Source organism: Coloeus monedula, assembly GCF_965178545.1.
Source record: "Coloeus monedula genome assembly, chromosome: 22".
Lineage (NCBI taxonomy): Eukaryota > Metazoa > Chordata > Aves > Passeriformes > Corvidae > Coloeus > Coloeus monedula.
In genome coordinates, this window is record NC_138802.1 from 403,647 (window position 1) to 426,565 (window position 22,919).

Genomic DNA, 22,919 nt, shown 5'->3' on the forward strand with positions numbered 1-22,919 from the left:
TCTTAGATTGTAACTACAGAAGTTACTTTCACTTGGACTTGGCATTTACTTTCACTCAAAAACATGATAAATAAATCATTAAATTTACAAGTCGGACTTAGGGGCTGGGTCTTTTTTACCTATCACTAAGGCTAACAGTTTCAGGCCTTGGAATACAACTGACTATTTTAGCATTATCTTCTAGGATAGACTTCAATTCACTCCGCAGTAATCATATTGTTTTTTCAGTGATACCAGGAACAGAAACATTACTTTGTCAGTAAACAAGGCAGATATGACTCAAAATACACTCAATGAGCAATAGGAGTTAATTTTGCAAAGCCATTTTTAACGGCTCTTTTACATTACATAGTTACTGTCAGATAGCCAAGTGGAGAGACATCATTAAACCCATGACATTCCAATTATTTGTTAAAATTAAGCTTACAAACAGCATTTTGTAGCATGCACAACTTCCTAAGAATCAAACCGGTCTGCTCCAATTTATCAATAATTTTCAAGCCAAGAAAGAATTGGCTTCCTTTGTACACTGTATCACATGGGTAGTTATGTCTAACCTGATGTCAGGTGGTTTTCTGCCCTCTCATGAATGACTAGTGACTGGGACAAGAGTCAGAGACAAGCAATAAACTGATTTCTCCATGTGTATAGGGACTAAACAGACTAGTTTTTCCAAGCTTCATTTCAAATCTTGAGGAATGACAGTGAAGGGTTTCTTCAACTATATTCTTCCCAAAACCCTTACAACTCCAAAGAAGCACCCACCATATCTGATTCCCAGGATGTCCTAAGGCTGAGCAGCTTATCACATTTTGTTAGCACTACTGTACATTCCTTATCACCAAAGAAGCTGAGAAAATCTGTAAAGCTCATGACAAGTTCAGACATCACAAACAGTGGTAAAATTGATGGGGGAAAAGAGTCAGCATGATGAATAGGCTGGTACTGAACAGCAGGTGACAGATCTGCATACGAAAGAGTGGCAGGACAGGAAGACATCCCCTTCTCAGCAGATGGATAGAGATTCTCAATCATTTTCAGGAAGAAAAAAGAAGGCAACTAACACAAAACACAGAAAGGTGGAACTAACTTCTGGATCACGAGCACATCTATTCTTCTGCATTATGATACTCCAGCAGTGGAAATCTCTGTGTTGAACATTATCAGCCCTGGGCAAACACAGCAGAGTGCCACAAATGGATGTGACTACCACTAACGTTAGTTTAGATAGGAACTGGTGTGAGTTTGTTAGCAATGACAGCTTTCATTCTCTCACTCTTCATTCTTCAGGTCTCTAATAAGCTCTTTGGGAGACAATTACATTTCCCCATTTATGCAGGGTTGTGTAGAGCCAAAGCTTGGATGGGAGGCACCTAAAGAACAAACTGTTTCCCTGACAGGTGTAGGACATACTTTTCTTTAACCTAGCAAAATATTATAAGGCACATTAGCTGTCTTGCACAGTCATAAACAGAGGCCCAACCATCTTTAGTAATTAAATATCCCATAGTGCTTTTCAAGAATCTTAGTAAATATTTTACTCAGTAATTACATTCTCTATCCCTAAAGCTCCCTCTGCAAGATCACTTAAAGTATTCTTCATTTCCTCTCCTAAAAATCACATAGTGATGTTAAACAGCTGCTGTCCTCTACCTCAGAGGTGGATGCTTTTTAGTGGGAAGCACAGTGAGATCTAGATCACAGAATGATTCTGATAATGATAGATAACCCTATAAACCCCAAACATGCTCCATGCAACTAGCTGCAAAGTTTCCACAGTTAATGGGTACAATGTGCTCCAAGATCCTAAAATGAAAATCATCATGAAAATGCAGAATGTGTTGACTTCCATTCAACCTCTACGGTCATTTCTGTAAGTCTACATGAGATGTGAAACTTACTTTATGCTACTTGAACACCTGCTGCAAACTTCTTAAATAATCAGAAAGCACCTCCCTGCTTCTACCTAGGCTAGTGAACTTTCTCTCGCTGTGTGTTAATTTGTACTAGAAGCTTAAAACATTAAGCATATTCTTGCAATAAATTTTTGCTATCAGTATCTGCATTTCAGGTCTTGCTTGTAGCTTTGCAAGTGTAAGTGATGAGGTCTGTGCAGGCATTGGTGTGAGCAGCTAGAGAACAAGTTACCTGAGCTGCAAGTACAAAACAGGACAAGCCTCACTCACACAATCAGTTGTGCAATTGTGCTGGGTCTGGCTGGGACAGAGCACTGTTTTTTATAGTAGCTAGTACAGGGCTATGTTTTGGATTTGTGCTGAAAACAGTGAACAGACTATATGGAGCATCCCCTTAGTCAGCTGCAGTCAGCTGACCCAAGTTCTCGTGCACTTCCAGCCTCCTCAGTGTTGGAGTGAAAAGTGGAAAAGGCCTTGGCTCTATGTGTAAGCACTGCTCAGATATAGCTAAAACACCTCTCTATTACTATCTTCAGCACAAATCCACCACAGCCCACACTAGCCACTGTGGAGAGACCAACACCAGCACAACAGTGAAACAAAGCCTTCATTCCTCTTCTTCACCATCTCTCAAATCCATATCCTGACAGGAAGTTTGAAGAGAGGGACAAGTCACCTGGAATTCCTTGAACAGGCAACACTTACAGTCTAATCCCACATTTGTATATCAAACATGGTACTTTCTAGAAAAGCATAAGGTTTGGAGGGCCAGAGCAGTTTGGCCTAAATAGGTATTCTGACACCATAGGTTACTAACTCTATTTTTCCAGCTGAGTTGGCGCTGGACTCTATTGGCTTGCATTAGATTTTCTTCTCAAGAAAAGCCTTTGCAAAAACTGTTTGAGCTTCACTGAGACATGTTAAAGAATTAATTACAAAGTAAAGCTGAAGAAGAAAATTAATTTTGGAAACACAAGAGGTTACTTTTCTTTTCCTCCCTTTTCTGGAAGTGGGGGAGGAAAGGCAGTTATTTTCATCTTCATGCTGGGGGCAGGAGCTGGGAGCTGTCCAGTCGATAACCTGGCCATCAGAACAAGGTTTGTAATTAAAAGGTCAGTGACCTGGAAAGCTGGGGCCTCACTGTCAGAGCTTCTCAGTAATGACGGCACTATTAAATTAAGACTGTTATGAAATCAATGCTAAAAAAGCTTTCATGGTAACGAGATTCCATTCAAGGACATGCAAACTGCCTCATGAAATGGACTTAAATTATAAAAAAAAGAGGAGTAATAAAAGAGGGTTAAATTGAAATCTGCTGAAGAATTTGCTTTTTTTAAGCCCTCCAGCAGTGGGCTGTGCCCCCTTCCCTCAGGTCCTGAAGGTGATTCACTCGGGTTTCTTTGACAAAGGGGTAAAGGCGGGTTCAACTTTCAAGAACGCAGACTACAGAAAGAGGAAGAAAATTAAGTCTGTTTTCTACTGGAGATTCTGGGGCTGACGACGTTTGTTTCCAGGGGATCAAGTGTCTTTGAGTTCTGACTGGGAAGGGCATGTAGAACTAAACAATTTTTTCATCTCTTCAGAAATCACCATAGGCTGGCATCTTGACACTGGAAAGATTTTCTGGAACACCGATGCACCGCAAAAAACCTTCTGAGTGGACACTTTCCCAACATAACTCAACAATTGTACATTAACTTGCTCTAATGCACCTCTGTTCTTCCATCACTATTATTTCTGAGCTCCTCATATGCTTTCATCAGTTCCCACAATCCCCCTCTGGAAAGGCATTACTGTACTCATTTTACAGATGAAGAGAACAAGCAACTAAGAAAACAGTTCTTCATCCAAGTTGACAGAACAAGTCTGTAACCTAGCAGTTTTCCCCTTCTCTGCTCCAAAAATTCAGCACCCTGAAAACAGAGCTTCCCATGTATAGTGCATTTCCACCACCTTTCTCTGTCTTGCCAGAAGTTAAGAGATTCAGAGTACACAAAATTAATAAGCCACATGAGTTACCGGATGGGTAACTGAGCAGTGCAGGACATCTGAGGCACAACAGTTAAATGACAGACACATTTCCACAAGGGTTTAAGCCCCACATGCTGTCTAATTACTCCCAAGGCGCCGCTGATTCTGTGGCATGTCATCAGCAGAATCAGCGAGTTGGACAAAAAACAAACAGCATCTTTTTTTCCTTTCTTTTCTTTCAGATACTCTGAGGGGAAACAGCTGTTTTTCCCTTCATCTGAAGAAGTTCATGATAAAAAGGAGGAAATGTCATAAATTACACAAAATGCCAGTGTAAGCTTCAAAGAAAATGATAAATGATTCTAATAACTTTATGTTTCTCATTAATGCCTCTGTATATGGGAGTTTAAAAGTGCTTAAGACAACAGAGAAATCTCATCCGACTTTTGAAAGCCCTTTTACAAATCCAGGATACCCTCATTCTCCCAACTGTCATCAACACTATATCACCCCATGCACCAGAGAGAGCAGTTCAGCACCACCTGACCTGCATAGAACCAGGAATGCCTGATTTCAGCCTCTACAATGACTGTTTCACCAAACCCAGTCCAGCTGATGATCCTGCAGAAACTTTCCTTTCTCATCTCACTGAAATGTACTAAACCAAATCCAGCTCCTGTATTAAATATTAAATAATACTAAAAGGAAATAAAATTTGATTGGCCTTTTTTAGGAAGGAGATGCTTATAGAAAAAGAAGAAAATATTGTAATTCTAGGCAGAACCACCTCTGTGAGTCTCAGAAGCGAAATTTCTTAAGCAAAGTCACACTTGCAGGACCTTTTTCAACTGGCAGTGAGGACTCCTCTACCAGACAGCCTCAACTGGGGATAAACATTATCACTGGCATGACAGGGACTGTATATCAGAGAATTGGGGGAACAGCCTACCAAACCCTGTAATCCCTCATTTACTTGAGACTAAACCAGCCATGACATCTACGTTTCAAGAATAATTGCCTCCATCTGCTAGCCCACATAGGTACCACGCCAGCGTCGAACACAGGCTACATTCCATATGGACATATTTCCATTGACTGCTGGGTACAGGCGCTACTGGACCCTGCTCCTTCCTGTCTCCTATGGTTAAGTTTAGAAAAAAAAAAAAAACAATTAGCACAAAGGGAAGGAGGGCTAATTAACATACAGGAACAAACAAACAGTTCTACCAAACCATTTCTGCTCTTTAGTAATTATTAGCCAAGTAATTCATAAGAAGTATTAGTTGGGCCACAGTTTCTCTGTGCCTCCATCTCCCCACCCTTCCTCTTCTCCCAGTCAGGGATTTATTAAAATTAAACAGATTAGATGGAGCTCCTGATACGAAAAACTGTTCAGCGAAGCCTGCGGTGGGGAAGTGCAGAGCAAACATCAGAGACATTTGTCTCTAAATTGCTCTAAATACCTTCTGCAAATGAAATTCTAACCCAGCCATGTTGAGAGAGAAAATGAGGACTAACTGGTCATTGTCAGCACAGAAGAAGATCAGGCAGTTATAATATTGCACGATATACTGGGGGCTAAGGATCTCTCGGCAGCAATAGATTTTGTATCAGGTTACCCCGGGTAATCAGCACAGCTTTTAGGCTCAGCTTTCCCTTGCTTCATTGCTTCGATGATAGAGTTGAAATCCCCAAGCTTTTATGATTAATTACTCCCCGTAGGTCCACATACTTCAAGGAAAAACTCATGGCGCACAGCGACCAACAGGCTCCAAATTTTAATGTCATCCTGATGGCAGGGCAGGGCAAGCAACATACCTACGTGACTGGAATGTCTTCTTAATTGGCACTAGGACAGGCAGTGAGAGGATCACACTCAAAATGATGTGCCCGTGAACTATTTGTCATGACATCATTGCCAAAACACAAGGTGGCCATTCCCTTCTAGGTTCTCTGCTGTTCAAGATGACCAAAGTGGTGCATATACTTGAACTCTCCATCTCATGACTTCAGGTCTCAGGCATCTCAAAGGAACAGTTCATAACTCCAAACAGAAATACACGTATTTCATAGGCTTCCCTACTTTTCAAAGCTCAAGATCTTTAGCTCTAGAATTTTATGTACCTTGAAGTACTTACGACTTCAATGTATATGTGGGTCACTCCCCTCTGAAGTTTGGACTCTGTATTTTCAGTATCAGTTCAACATCTTACAGTGCGTCACAATGCATGTAATTAACTTCAAGTTAAAACTGTTGTTATTTACATCTTGTGGTAAGCAATATGCTCCCAGGACTGTAGCAAAATATGGAGTGAACCTCACCTGGAATGCACTGCAAGTTGTGGAATAAAAACTTAAGAAATAAAAAAACGAACAAAAGATACTTCCATTATGAGTCAGAAAGTAAAATAAATTCTCTGTAGCAATGACCAAAGTATGTTCCACCTAAGACATTAAAGGATTTGTCAGGATCTGTTCTCTCCCTGCTATAGAAAAGGGCTAAACTCAGTCAGTAGTTTACCATTTCAGCCTGAAAGTCAGGTTGACCCCAAGCTTGACCTTAACCTAACCTTGTTTACTTTTACCAAGCTCTTTGCCTCTCTCTGGCTCCCTTTGGAAACATTTGACCTTTTCACCCAGAAATTGGCCATTCTAAAGCCAGTGTCAGTAAGGTTTGAACTGACCAGCTAGTCTACAACTCTGAACTATCCTCATCGCAGAAAAGATCTGATAACAGTTAACCCAAAATTTTCCCATGTGTCTTTTGTATTCTACAATTCCACATCTGGTGCAAATATTGCACTAGTCAATTGGGAAGAAAAGAGACTGATATTTCTTATAAACTTCAGATCTTTTTTTGAGACAGACTAATTGCTTTGTCCGTAACATCTAATATTCTGCAGCAATACATTTTGGCTTTACACTAATTCAAGGTCCCTCATTATCACTGAGATCACAGCCTTAAGAGTTCATACCTTTTTTCTTCAGGAATGCTCTTCTGGTTGCGAGAGGACTTTGGCGGACCCGTGGATTCTGTAAAAATTTCACTGCTGTCACAATCTGAGGAGGGTAGGAGGATTGGAGAAAAAGAAGAGAGAAAAGATCCAAGTTAGATATGGTCAAATCCCTATTTTACATTAGGCATTGTGTACTGCAAAGTAAGGCAACACACCCATCACACGGAGTTGGTGATGGCTCAACAAGTATCAGAGCTTGTGGTTTAACTCTAAACAGACAGCACAATTATGGTGTTTCAACCTAGAAGTTTCTTGAAGCAGCTCTACCCGTACAAAATGCTCCATTAAGATTCTTAGATGGTTCTGTTATTTATATTGTGTTCTTCTTAACTAAGTTGGCTCCCACAGTTAAAGCCAACCTTGAGTCAATGCATGTGATCTGTAACAGTTGGCTTATTGTAAGAATGCTTCCTTTATATCTGACTTAAATCTCCCAGCAGATTCTAAGAGATTAAGGTCTTTTCTGCCATCATTCTAATTTACTGAAAGCAATAAATAAACCTCAGCTTCTCATGATTAGAGAAGAAGCGACTTCACGTATTTTGGATCGTGTAACCAAATATCAGAAAAGTCACTCTGAATGACACAAATGGGTAGGCGAGTAGTTAAATTTGTATTCTGCACCAGCAAAAGCCACAGATTACTTTTGTCTACAGACTGACTTCCACACCCTTCTTTAAGGTGCCAGAGCACCTAGAACAGAGCACTTAGCCAAGCAAAGGGTAAAGCCTGGGATAATACTCAATGGCATCAACAACAACAGCACTCGATTTTTACATTTCCACTGAGTGCCAGTGAAAGGTATTTGATTCTTTTCTTCATATGGTAGTTTCACTTTCCACATACTGCCCTATATTGTTATACATGTTATTACATGTTACTGCACCAGTGATTCGCTCTACTTTTATACAAAGACATCTGTTCCGATTGTGGCATCATGAGGAATAATATGCTAACAGCACATCCCTGTGAACTAGTGGAAGAGATTACTTCCCTTCTCTCGAGCTAAAATTAACCATCCTAATATGCTAGACCCATGATACACAGGTCTTTAAGAGTTTATCTTAAAATACAGTTTCTGGAATTCAGTTCCAAAAACGTTTCCAAAACTTTGACAGCAGAAAAAGAAGGGAAAATACAGCATCACTCCTGAAATCACTAAGTTTCACTTCGTGTTTGAATCAAATGCTTCAAATATGCATTTCTGGTCAGAGAGCAAAGTTCTGATGGGTTTAATGGCACTTTCAATGTACTCCTCAGTGCATTCCATCAATGTTTTTTTTCTTTTAAATTGCATCTCTTATTTCTTTAAATACATTAATCAGGCTAGTGTAGGCAAAACGGATCCATTGGACAATGCAATAAACATGAATTATCATCTATCCAACATGCATAATGGCTTAAAAATACATAATAGCAGGTGTAGTTTAAATGATTAGTTATTACACCTGTGGTGGGTCTGATTCAATTGGGGAAAATCATCTTTAATAGGTTAAAAGGTTTAGATCACCAGGCTTCCCTTAAAGTGGCTGTAGAGAGGGTATGATGGAGTACGCTGTCATTACTAATTCATTTAAGAAAAACATGGGGGATACAGCAAAGAACAGCATAAACGAGCGAATCCAATTTAAACATCAGGTAAAGCAGAAAACACCTTTTAAAAAAGCATGATAAATGAATTTGGAAGAGAGACAAAATTGACATATTTATTTTAACGGGAATTTGACAAAGTCCCAGCACACTTCAAAGTTGGGAGGATAAAATGAATGGGTTATTTTTAATTCCTTTCATTTTCTTGTTTTCCTCCATTTTTTCCTTAAGTTTACATTCAGTAATTTTGAACCACAAAACAGTAGAGCAAAACACCCCACATAAAGTACACTTTGGCTTCATTTATGTGCACTTGATCTGTCTCCAGCTGAAATGCAGGTGACAGGCAAATCGCAGATTTAAACTGTGCTGATATTGCTGTGCCAGATGCAGAAATATAAAGCGCCCAAACTAATAACCTTAAGATAATATGCTGAATAAGAAGGATGCCCAAATGAGCAGACCGACACACACGTGAACATATCAAAGCCACTCTCCTTCTAACAATAATTACTTGTTTGTGTCTTCAGATACTCCTTAACACTCCCTCCCACATTTAGTGAGATACACGAACAGCCTGCAGACTTGCAGTTCTGCAAGCTCTTATATTTAATTATCAATTTTTAAGTATTACAAAACCTGTAAGAAATAAGCAGTATTTTTCATTGTGCTATTTCAATCACAACCATGTGAACATTTCATCGATTCTAACCCTTTATTAAAGCTCATTTTTGCCTTATAAAAACGTAAACATTGCAGTAGTAAATTTCACTCCAAAATAAACTTCTATTTTACCTCTCCCCTGCCTTACTTCTTCCATTATTTGCAGTCTTTTTAATCTTAAAACAAAATAAAATTACAAGCAACAACAAACTCCATAAAAAGAATCCGGGGCATGTATTCCTCCCTCTGGTAATCCCACGTTTCTGATATTGTGTTTGCATTCACCTATGAACATTTGTCCTATAGGCTGAGCTGAAATGTCTTCATTTTTATAATTCATCTTGTATACACGAGCAACTTCTGAAGCAATTTTGGCCATGTCAAAATGCCAATATTTTCAACAAACATACACAAGAATTTCCCTACCTTCTATGGATCATTTTCTTTGCACAAACAAGAGCAACTGCACTCCATAATTTAAACAACAGAAAAAGGAGGAGGAAGATGAGAAGACTCGCAGTCCTGTGTATAGCCAAAAAAATCATGTGGCAAATAGCACTCTGACTCAGCTGCTAACATTGTTCCATACTATTTCTGTAGCATTTGTAACACTTCTCCAAATTTTTATGGTATTAGAACACTGCCAAATAATGAGCATTGTATCACTGCTTTGATTCTTAGATTGCCAGCATGCACTGTCGAGCACACTGGCTTTATCTAATGGATCACGTACATATTTGTATTAAAGGAAGATAGTGAATTTGGCTTTTAAAAGCCAGTCAGTTCCATGAACTTGCTTTCCCACCACCACCCCTCTTGCAGTGACAGGATCCACAAAGACATCTTTCTGACTGGGTGGAGATGGGTGGAATCCTGCAGCAGGTCTTGTCCTATGGTTTGATTTTCCAATTAAAAGATCAATGTCACTATTCATAGATTATATTTGCAACTGGACAAATGACATAAATTCAGGCCAAATATTCTGCTTCAATGTCAAAGATATAAAATAAAGACAGGAACTTTATTGCAGATGCTACGGGAGAGCAGCAGGCTGGCAAAATTCTGGGCCAAAGCACAGCACCTGGATTTTACAGCCAAGGTCCCTCATTCCTAATCTCCCTTCCTTTTGCGTTAATGGGGAAGATAAAGACAGCCTTATTTCTTATTGTGCTCAAAGCTGCAGGGTTTCCAATAGAGCAATCTAAGCTACTTCATCAGTTGCCTGCATTAAAAAAATAAACCATGGAATTTAAAATACTGTGGCAAATGCCTATTTTCTACCAACTCAAAAAAAAAAAAAAATTCACAGAAATGTAAAATATCTTCATCAATAAAAGTTCCACAGGATTTGGCAAGAGAGTTCCACATGGAAAACAGACTCAAAAGACACTGGGAGCACAGCTTGTAAGAGCTCTAATAGATTTCCTAATACTGGGAACCCTCTGTAGGTTATTACTAAACAGCATTTGTTGATAGACTGAGACTTTGAGATGACCTGTGATGTAAAGGTTGGGTCTGAATTATACGTTGCAAGGGATGGTATTTTGTCTTTCTGAGTGGATCTGTATCTGTTTAAAAGCAACACTTCTTTTCATTAAGCAGAGGCGGCCCAGGCCATGAACTATGCACAGACAGTTTACATTACATGTGCGGAAGCAATCAACACTGGCAATATACATGACGTATGTAAAAGAAGTTGGAATTAATTTTTTTCCAGTGTATTAAAAAATAATAATATGGCAGTATCAACAAACACTCAACCTATTTCAGCCGGAGCAGAAGGCCACAGCTATAGGGCAAATGGAACTGATCAATATATTAGCCTACAGCAACACCCCCTCAGTGTACGGCTGTATGTTTGCAAGGCTCGGAAGATTAAATTGTCTGTGAAAGGTTTCTGCACTCCTACTCTAAAGGAGATACCCAGAATCCTGTTAACAAGCATCAGGCTAAAGCCAACTTACGTTTTAACAAGGGCTGACTTAAAAGCCTGGCACAACACTGAACAAGAAAACCCCTTGCAACAGAAATGCTGTGTTTTAGTAAGAAATCAGTGCCCTGACAGGACTAACTTGACAAATATGGTTATCGGTGGCACACGGAAATAGTTGCAAAGCAGCTGTTAATCAGGGAAACACATCATAGAACGCTGATGCCAGCACTCGGAAAAAATGCAAGGGGCTAATTATGAAGCCATATATCTCACTAAGGAGGCACTGCTCCCGCATCCCATCAGCGCTCCCGCCCAGCTGGGCCTGGGACATCGCTCCAGCCCTGCTCCTCCTCCGGGACAAGCCTTGTCCCAGTTCAGTGATCTGCACCCCAGGATTCATGTGAAATTCATGTTTCACAGAAAACACTTGTCATCTGTAAAGGAATGAACTGCAGGTCAGTCAAGGGAGGGGAAACACTTTAAAGCTCCTGTGATTTCATTGAGATTTATATGAAAACATACAGAACCCCGGGAATTATTTTGGTTGAGAGATAACCTAGAAACCTACAAAGTTTGGCAGATCTCAAAGTTGGATGGAGAAAAGTTTAAAAATGTTATACCACCAATGACAAAGCCCTCATGTAAAACAGCAAGGGGGAAAAAAAATACAGTTTAAAGAAAGATTCATGGGAGGCAGAAAAGCAAGATTCATGGGAACAAAGGCAGGAAAGAAACACATTTTGAGCCATATCCGAGATGAAGAACCTGTAACTAAGAGAATACAGAATAGCAGCCAAATAAACCAAGCCAAACAAAAAAACCCAACCAACCAACCACAAAAAAAAAAAAAACCAAAAAAAGAAAAACTCACCAAAAAAACCCAAACAAACAAAAACAAAACAAAAAAAACCCAACAAAACAAAACAAAAAAACCAACCAAAAATGGTAATACACGACCAAAAAGGGAAAATCCTAGGTACTGGGAACTCGGACTATGAATGACACCTAACTCGAAGGCACCCACACGAAGGGTGAGGAAACTGGTCCCGGCCGTGTCCCTGTCATAGGTCCCACTCAGCCTGGAGAAAAGGATGTTCAGGGGGACCTTTTTGCTCTCTACAACTCCCAGCCAGGAGGTCGTAGCCAGGTGGGATCTGGGCTCTTCCCTCAGAAAACAAGCGACAGGACAAGAGGACATAGTCTTAAACTGCACCTGGGGATGTTCAGGTTGGACACCCGGAAGAATTTCTTCACAGGGTGATTAGACTTTGGAAGGGGCTGCCCAGGGAGGTGGTAGAGTCACCGTGTTTGAAGGCGTTCAGGGAAAAGACCGGCCGTGGCACTCCGAGCTGCGGGCTAGTTGCAAGGCAGTGCTGGGTCAGAGGCTGGACTCGATGCTCCCGGAGGTCTTTTCCACCCCGGCCCTGCGAGGGCGAGGCCCCGCGGCCCCGGCGCTCCCTCAGCGGCTCCCCCGGCCGGGCCCCGCGCGGACCCCGCGCGCCCCCTGGCGGCGCAGCCGCCGCCCCCCTCCCGCCGTCAGAGCCCCAAATTAAGTGTTTTCACTCAGTGGAAATGAAATGTTTTGCAAGATGAAACAGAAAGAAAATTGAGGTTTTAGGTAATTACTAGTTGGCATTTACATATCACAGGCTGGTTCAACACCTATTCATTTTCCTCTTTTATTTTCAATTTTTTAAAATTGCTCATTAAAACGAACACATGACAGGGACGGGGGGAAAAATTGTTCTTCCTCTTTTTCCTGAGGACTACAAAATCCAGATCTACTTTAAATACATTTATCTATAATTATCACATACAAAAAAGCCCTACTTAATTTACATGAATAGGGTGACCAAAATTTTTTTTTTTTTGAATTTATAAAAGCCAGAAAAAACCCCATGTGAGCTGTCAGTGTGTTGTGCCTGCGGAGTGCCGGGGCCAGGCTGGAGCGAGCAGCGATGGAGCAGCTGAGATCCCCGGTGTTCTGCCACCCTGTTCCCATCCATCCCACCCTGCAGCTCAGCTGGCACACCACGCTCTCGGCTGCCTTCCTCCTCTTCAACATACTTTCCCCTCATTTCTTCTGCTATTCCCACTACAAAGAAGTGACTCCACACAGTCCCTGCTTTCAACTTCTTTGTTCCAGGAGCTACTCCACACTTCCTCCAGCTGCTCCTGAAGGCGTGACCTTTCCACCTCCTTCATTCACACAGAATAAGCCTTTCCTCACATAACCTCACCATTTCCAGGGATCCTGCTCTGCAGCTCCAATCACACTTGCAAGCTCTCAGCTCAGTGTATTCTCCACTCAGATTCCCTCTGTTCAATTAAATACTACTATCCCATGCAAAGCCCTTAATTTTCCTGCACCCTTCAGCTTTTTTTTAATTTTTACCTTGTGAAAGTCTCATTTAACCCCACAGCACATTTTAGGATACAATTTGTATGAAAAATGCTATCTAAAATAAAGTTTTATTGTATCATATGTTAAGGACATAAAACATCCCAGATAGAAGTGTACAGGAGCTGACATGATAGACTAATATATTTTAAGGTCTATTGTGTAAATATGTATTTAGGGAATTCTAAAGCATGGTATTATTGACCCAAGCCTCTCTTAAAACACATTGATATATGGAGTAAAAACCCTTATGAAAAGTAGCAACTTTGTCGGTGTAGTAGTCACCTTTCAAAGTGAAGTATCTGTCATCTTCAGTTTTTTATAATTCTACTGAGGACACAGTGGACAACTTGACAAAATTCCTGTCTTTTTAAGAGGAATAATATTAAAGCATATACCTAAAAAGAACCAGAAACTTTTACACGTACATTAAAAGAAATGTACAGTAACTATTTTTATTTGCAGAGAAAATGTGCTAGCTATGTATTTTTTTATTTCAGAAATACACCTCCAAATGAGGCTTCATAACATCAGGCTTAACACAATAAAAACTGTTACAGGGAAGTGATAAATGCTGGAAAAACATCTTATAAGAAATATGAGCAGAAGAGCAAACTAAATGTATTAAACTGATAATGCAGCCATAATAAATTTAACCAGTAAGCAGCATGAACCTTTTTTCTAGAGTTCAAACATTTTAACTTTTTATTGAAGAGAAATCATCTCACTTTCGGAGGGAAAATAAACTTTAAAAATCCCCTTTTTGTAGTTCTGCTTAAACTGAAGCTGCAAGCTCCCTGTAATCCCCAGTACCACCAAAGAAGGAATTGCAGCGAGACGAGCACGGTGGGGGTGCGGGGGGATATCGCCTGCAATCCAACTGGCAGCAAGTTATTTGAAGTTCTGTTTACATGAAAATGGCAATAACCCCAGCACTGAACGCCCGGGAGCCCCGAGGATAAGACATGGACTAGAGAGCTCGTGTCCCACGCCATAGGTGAGGCAGCTGGCTCCCCAGGCGGGAGCAGGCGTGACAAGGTCACTGAACTAAGAAAGATGCCAGACAGAAGGGCAAGACTTAGGAAAGAGAATCTGCTTTTTATGACTTTCCATGACAGTACCCAATTTCCACAACTTGCTTCTCCCTTCTTACAGGAGGGAGCTTAGGGATCACTGGGGCTATGCTGTAAAACTAATGCAAGTGCCAAGCTGTTTGAGCTCAATCACTCCAAAGGAATGTAATGACCTAGCATTCAAGATGCTCACTACAGCAGAACTAGGATCAGTCCCTGGCTCCACAACTGAAAAAAAATGCATGATCCAGGTTCCAGGGGAGCAGATGACAGCACCTCCAACTCACCTTCCTCACTCCTCTCTCTATCCATGTGGCCATTACTGAAGAGCTCAAATACAGCAGCTTTTGAAAGAAATCCCTTTTACCCCGTTCCCTTCACATGTGTAGAGTGTAAAAACCAATGAAGCTGTAATTTATTACATTTTCATTCTTTTAGCTGCAGGGCAGACAAGGACTACAGGATGTTCATTGACATGTTAGGGAGCTGGAGAATGATGTGAGAATAGAAGTCTGTGTCACACCCAACAATTGTGCCCGACTACTTAAAATCACTATTGAATGAGAAGCTCCAAAAGGCTGAATCAATCAGAGATACACCAGAACAGGATCACTGTTCACACTTACTTAGATCCATCTAATTCCAGAGTCAAGGGACTGGACAAAACCAGTAATACAATGGTTTAGATTTAGTCCCAGAGGATCAAAAGTAGAACCCATCTGCAGAAGAAGCTATAAAGATGTTTTAGACTGAAAAGACTCAAGTGACAAGAAAAAACAGCAAGCTACTATTCCCCAAACCTCCTATTTCAAGAGCCCCATTTCACAGAATTTTTAAATCATAGGAAATGTAGATTAGAGAATGAATGTTTTATCAATAAAGCCCCAAACAATTAGGGCTGAAGTCAGAGGGCTGTGATGACATTAGGACGAGGAAGATCTGAATGATGGAATAAATATAGGAGATACTGGAGGAAACTATCTGGATCACCAGAATCTAACAAACAAAAGGTTTCATGCTGAAAACATTAAAGAAACTGGAAATTGTGACAGGTGCACAATAAATCATGCAAACCACAGCAGTTGGGAAGAAACAGCAAAAGGAGAAGGACTTAAAACACTGGAAGACCTTTCTGCAGTTTTGGTTGTTTTTTTCTTTTTACTTAGAGCTCTTTGGGACAAGAATGGTCCTTTTCCTCTGTATTTGCACTGTGCCTGGTGCTGGTCTGCAACTGGCCTCCTCGATATTTATTACAACACAAATAATAAGATTGAGCAGACCATGCACTTTGTTCCTGCTGTTAATTGCCCCATTAAGGGAAAAACAAAGTAAGGGGCAAGAAGCCTGATTGGCCAGAGCTGCCCTGTCTGTGGGGATTGCAAGTGGAATAATTTTATAGATTCAAAAGCAGCTGCGTCCCTTGTCTTTGTCCAGTTCTGAGCAGAACGAAGCTCACATCACACAATTCCTCCTTCAACTCTAGCAACTTGCATGATGAGCCTCAAAAGCAACTGAGTTTCCTTGTCGACTCTTAGGTTGCTTCTTCTGTAACGGGTGAAACACAGTAAAATGGCAAACATGAGGAACATTTCCACAGTAGCTGTCCAGACCATAAATGTTCTGCAAACAATGGGCCCACTTCATTTTCCCCTGGGGTCAATCTAGCATTTTTCATGGATGTTACATTCACTGCTTAAAGAAACAAAGCATATAAGTGTCAAGACAAATCCAGGATGCTGCTCAACCTATACAGCACTGTACATACCAAAAAATTTCATGTACCAAAAAATCCAGCATACTGATCACCTACTCTTTTTTCTCAAAACACCTGAGTAAGATCCCACTGTCCTAAACTGAGTTAAAACATCCAAGAGAAGTCGTTCTACAGAGAATTAAACTGACGCCTGTGTGCTTGTCCCAAATTCCTACATAGAAATTTGGGTCCTAAGCAGGAAGGCCTGAAAAATCAGAGATGGTTCAAAACAGCACTTCCACTGGGTTTTATTTTTCTTAAACCTTGGCACAGCCAGCACATGTCAGGGACTATTATAATTATGCTCTTTATGTGCTGAAAAATTAATAAACAATTACTCACTTCAGGAAAAAAAAAGAAAGCAGCCATTTCCTTGACAAATGCTGCATAAAGCATCAACAATCTCTCTGAAATCTGGGTCCACAGCAGGGAATTAACACCAAGGGAAGAACGGCCACTGCTGCTACAGACTGGAATGACTGGAAACCCGAGGCTGTAATGTAGTTTTCTCAGGAGTCTGCACCTGATCCAAAGGCGCTACAAAGCATTTTTATATCTCTGTTACAGAAAAAAAGTACATTCAGTCTTTAATGCTGCTTTGGCTCAAGTACAGGCTGGTCAATCGATTTCTATCAAGCCACAAAGTCCAAAATTTGGTGTTTGAAATGCACACGTTTCAATCCCCCTAGGGCCAAAGAGGGCTTCTACACTGCCTTTGTGGCTGGAAAACCTCTGCTGTGGTAGGAAGTCAAGCTCACCTTCCCAGGAAACCATGAGAAAGATAAAAAATACACACTTTCCTGAACAAATGAATGAGACAGCAAACATCTGGGACCTTAACAAATTCTCATAGAAATTTATTTACAGCCTAAATTTTGACTAAAATCTGCCATCGAGTAAGTTCTTCCCTAAAATACTGGCAAGTACTATATTAACTTCCTTGAGAATCCACAGGGAACTCTGGCGCACTTGCACTGAAAGGCTTCTAATATTCTTTAAAAAATTAAATAAGCTAAATAAATCCCGCATATCCCTTTTTAAGCAGACCCACACTACACAGTCTTCTCCCCACCCTAAATCAATGGTAACCCAATTCCAATGCCTTACAGCTCTGCCTGAGAACTAGTGGAGAGATCAACGCTTTTTATCTTAAGGATTATGGATCACTCCCTGGGTGACTAACGTACCCAGCAGCCCATTAGAACCACCACAAAGGGCAGCTGCTCCTCCTCCCACCCCTGACTTGAGAAAGCAGCATATAAAACTTCACCCCTTCACATTGCAGTTCTTCGCCTGCCTGCCTTGTTTCATACTCTAAACACACCAAGATTTATTAACCTTTACAGTAAAAACAAATAAAATGATGATGAAGTAAAAACACAGTGATGTAAGGGCTGCAGCTAGCACCGTTTATCTGTGGAAATCCAATTAGTGCTCAAGTGGCAGAGATACCTGGAAAAGTGCTCACAATCAAATCAAAAAAAGACACAAAAACATTAACCTGATGGCTAAAAACTCCACATTTAAACATTTAAAGTAATAAGGGTGCTTTTATTGAGTATTTTCTATATTTCATTAGGTCCCAAATTGACAAGGAACCCCAGAGATGCATTTCCTGGGCTTTTGGATCCTTAGACCAAATGCTTGACTTTGTTGTTGGTGTTGTAAAACACAAAATGAAAGAGTGTTTCTTGCTAGAATAGCAAACTTCTTTCTGCAGTAGAAACTACAGCAACAACTGCACATGCAGGAAATGCTGGAAAGCCTATGAAGACATTCTTTGATCTGAGACATTCATTCTGTACTCACCACGATGTGAGCAGAAACATTGTTTGAATTATTTCTGCACGTAAAGTATCTGGATTTACCTCTACAATTGTGCTTTACCAGAAACTCTTTTCTCAAAGCCATCGCCTGTGTCCCTGGGCTGGGAAAGGGACCACATTGACAGGATGGTTGCTGGATAGACAAGTACCCACTGCACACCTTGATGGGCTCAGAAAAGGAGATGGGAACTGAATAAATAGATTAGTCAAGCCCCCAGCAGCAGGGCCCCCAGATTAGGTCTGATTACAAGACTTACACAAAAAGCACACAGCACAACGTCCCTGCTGTGTCCTCTGAATGTTGTGACTCTGCTGCTTTCTGCCAGCATTAAATTCACTTAAATTTATTAAAAGAGGAATCAGGAGAGAGTCACTGTCAATGAACAAAAGAGCAAACTTCTGAGTAACAAGCTCTCCAAAAGCACAGAACAGGAGACAATCATACTTCACGATATTGGGAACATCTAATAGAACCTTCCCCACAGGTTTGCTTATGGCAGAACATTGCACTTGCCCCCAGAACCCCTTCCTGTGCAATGCTCTCAGGCTGTAGAGAGGAGTTGAATATACACACCCAGAACAGACGGCATTAAATACAAAATAAAATACACGTAAATTCCATTCCAAGGTGAATTAACTGAGTTAAAAGAAACAAACTTCCTTGAATTATACAGAAAAATAGGTTTTATTTTGTATTTTTCCATCTATTTTTAAAAGTCCAAAGTCTTTATCACCTTTGCAGGGATATTTCACGATAGATCACTGTCAGGATTTTTACTTAATGCTAATCCTTAACTTTCTTTCTTTGTAATATGAATCCACTGCTCAGAAGTAAATTTAAGACTCAAGAATATCATATGAACAACTTGGGCTGTACTGGGTACCAGAAAAATAGTTATTTCCTGACTTTACTGTTTCACTGGGCTGCCACTCCAGTTCAGATGCTCTGAACAGACTGGCCAGATTCGTGGTATTCCCCTTCTGCAGAGAATATTCATGAATTAGCTTTCACATGCCACAGAGCGCAACTTGTCTTTAGGGAGAAATTTCTACATCTCTTTTACTTTTGTGCTTGGTACGTAGCAAATTACAAAGAGGGATACGATACCCAGAATTCGAACGCTGAAATATAAAATGTTTAACATAAAAAATTAAGGAAAAAAATGCTACATCAAACAGATCCAACACAGCAACATTTAGATTCCCCTCCTCTCCATCCCCTGTAACCAAAAGGGATGAGAACGGGGTAAAAATCAGCGGTGAGAGACCTCCTGCTCTTGTCTGGAGTATAAAGAGACCTGGTTTATTATTCTGCATTTGCATGTGGCAGCAAATGTGTAAATGTTTTAATAATACAAAAATCCCAATAGAGTGGAGGAGGATATGAAAGAAAGAAATACAAGGACATTTACTTTCTTGAGAGTGAGACAGAAAGGAAAAGAGAGAAGGAAGATGACATGATAAGGGACAAAGCAAGCTTTTCTGGGTTGTATCTGGAAAAAGCTAAAAGAGAAATCATTAGGAAGCCCACAGTACATCTACAGTGATACAGTGCGGATCAATTCATTTAACACTGCCCTGTACATTTACAGAAAAGTACTTTTGATATAATAAAGGCTCATAAACACACAGAAATTGGGTTAGACCTGTTTCAAATTCCTGCCAAACAATGGTTCAGAAAAATGAAGCTCTATTTTAATTAGCTCGACTCAAGAGTGATTTGATAACAGCAGATGCTGTCTGGATGCTTTCAGCTTGATGGGCTCCACATACATGAACTTAAGAGTGGCTTTGATACAATTAGGTATCTCTCTCTCCTTTAACATGTGTTAAGCTGAACCAGTGGCTTGTGTCTATTTAACATCTTGAACTAGAGGGATATTGACACTCCTCGTCAATCTTCTCCAAAAGAGAGGAGCCAAAGTGAAGAGAAGCAGCTTATTTGGGGCTTCCCCACAGTTCCAACAACTTGAGGACAAAGAGGAACAGGCACCAGCTCACTGCTTGCAATGTAATATTAAGATCTTAACATTAGGTCTGTTTGTACCACAAGCCACATTTCCTGGCACGTCATGGTTACAGGCTTGGTTAGTCCCAGTCAGAAAAACTGCCCTGTCAATTGCTGCTTCAACTCATGCCATTTTCTGTAAAAACAAGAGGGATTCAGTAACAATTCCATACAGCCCTTTCAGTCCTATATTCGCAGAAGATACTCCATAGACACACTGTACCATTAGAGCAGCTTCCATTCAGTCATGGTACCACTCTCCCACCTACCGTCCACCTCTTCCTTTTAGAGACAGCTTCTATTCCTGGAAATATTTGTGCACTGACATCCTAGAGGCCCCTTTACCTTTCTGAAGGGATGTACATACCCCACCCTGCAGCCAGAAAGCATAGGCATTTGCTAAAGGACACATGCAACATAGGAGCTGCTTTAATGCATCAGGGACAAGGCTAATAGGAGGTCTTGATTTGTTAATTATCTGTCAGTTTGTCACAGCTGGGCTGCAAGGAGTGGGTGAGGGGGAATCTTTCTGCTTGGTTCTTTCTCTAAATGCTGAATTAGGCTGTCAAAACCTTCATCCCACCACAAGACGCTGTGAAAAGAAGAGCCAGACTATCCTTTTCTTCCTCCTTTTCGCAGCAGGATATGCTGCTTCAGATGTCCTATCCTCCCACCAAGACTGCAGAAATGTATACTGCATATAGAAAATGACCTTCACACCATCACACCATGCCCCGTTTAGTCAAGGGACATTAGCAGACCTGAGCAGGATAAATCAGAGAGGAAATCCCAGTGCCAGGGGAGCACACAGGAGGCATTTATTTCGTAAGGCGCTCTAAAATTGCTACCTGCTTGAATCAGCAATTTCCAAGCAGGGTTTTGGAAGGCAGAAGGCCTGGCCCCTGTGAGAGCAGACAGATAGATATACATGGAGTTACAGAGATAAAAAGGTGGAGTAGTGTCAAGATTCCCTTTCTTCTTACATCTCTGCCCCATGTAATCCTCTAAGTAGGGGGAAAAGTTCAGGCTGTGAAATGGGATCATGTATGGAATACCCCCATGGAGACGAAGCTAGAATAGCAGAAAGCAGGCTGTGATACAGCAGTAGAATTTACCATAAATGCTTATACCTCCTAAATCCAGCTAAACATGGCTGTTAAGCCATGAGAGCCCAGGGAGATCCCCACCCACTCCTCTGCTTTCCCTGCAGGCCACGTCCAGAGCATCCCATCATTCGAGTCCTTTCCTCAGCAGGATTATGAAAAATCCCCTGCAGGAGCTTCCCACATCCAACAGACACACCCCTTCCTACCACCAGCGACGCTGCGCCCTTTCAGGTGTGGGAGGCTTGAGGTTTATTCCCTGAACACAGGGGCACTGCCTGCTCAAGGTGGGAAAACAGAGGGCAGTCAGTTCTGACTTTGTACAGGTGATCAGAGCTATAAACTCACCAGAACTGGGCAAAATGACCATGAGCCTTCCTCTGGCCATTTCAACAGTTAAAAAAAGGTGTCTTAAGTTAATATTTGTATATTTTACACTTAGGACAGCCAAGGAACACATACATATGGTCAGCACGCAAGTCAAATTCTCAGAGCGGTTTTCTTCTGTGTACCATCTTCTCCTATAGCTGGAAAAACAGGTGCTTTTCATCTTTTGATCTAAAATCCTTAGAACTAACATTTCATTTTCTAGTGTGATCCACCCATCACTATACAGCGCACCAGGTGAAAGGACAGAAGATCGACAGTTTCCTTGATTGATTATTTAGTCCTGAGCACTAAAACTAATGATACATTTTGCACAGACAGCCCTACCTTCCCCAGATGGGGTCTACTGAGAAATCCACTGGGGAAAAAATAACTGCCTCTGTTTCATCAGGTGAAGTTAATAGATCCATTTCGGGCATTTCGGGATTTGCAGAAATTAACCCCAGGAAATAAAAATTGCTAAAGCACTGCTTCTCAAAATTTATGCAAGCTTGACTCCCTTTTTCACTCATTTATTGTGGTGGCTCATCCCACATTCCTCAGCTGAGATGGCATCAAGTTTATTCAGGAAAAAAAGAATTACTGAAGTAAATGCTACCTCTTCAAACTCGGAGGAACAGAGCTCCAAATAGCAATTACAAGTAGAACGCTGTTTACTGGTGAGTGACTTTTTGACTCCCTTTGAAGCCTTTGCATCCCTTTGGAGTTCTAACCTAAGTTTGAGAAATTCTGCTTTAAGGAACCTAACTATAAAGAGACATAGCACTGGTGATGACAAAGCATTGCTCCCCACCCTACACCTACATAAGAGTTCAGGAACAATTTCCCAGCAGGTCCTGGTGGCATCAGCCCCTCTGCCCCACAGTGATACAGGCTCCTGGGTGTTGGGATGATGCTGGAGATAACAACCTAGCAGCATTGATAATAGAACCAATGCAGCAGTCAGCATTAATTATCCCAAACTACCATGGGGCAAGGCCTGTGTCTCTCAAAACATCTGTCTCTCAATCTTCTGGTCTTTAATAAAATCACCCTCCCAGCCATAGGGTGTAACTAGAATTGTACATACACATGTGCATGCAAAAACATAAATGCATAACGAGAGATTCAAGTCCTCATTAAAAAATGGAATAAATAAGAATTCACCAAGGAATTCTGCCAGAGTCTGATTTCCAGATCTGGTTTTGCTGCATTCTTGCCCACAGCCTGCAGAGCTCTGGGTGCCTCCCTATCCCTCTCCAGCTGCACCATCCTCTTCAAATTCAGACTTCTTGCACC

General features: G+C 41.0%; 1 protein-coding gene across 1 annotated transcript in view; it reads right to left on the reverse strand.

The window, feature by feature from the left end:
* Positions 1-22,919, reverse strand: part of PEX14 (peroxisomal biogenesis factor 14) — a 70,685-nt gene that overhangs the window by 30,622 nt on the left and 17,144 nt on the right. The window contains exon 3 of the mRNA XM_082295673.1: positions 6,863-6,947. Coding sequence (XP_082151799.1) covers positions 6,863-6,947 — 85 coding nt within the window. The remainder of the gene's footprint in view (positions 1-6,862; positions 6,948-22,919) is intronic.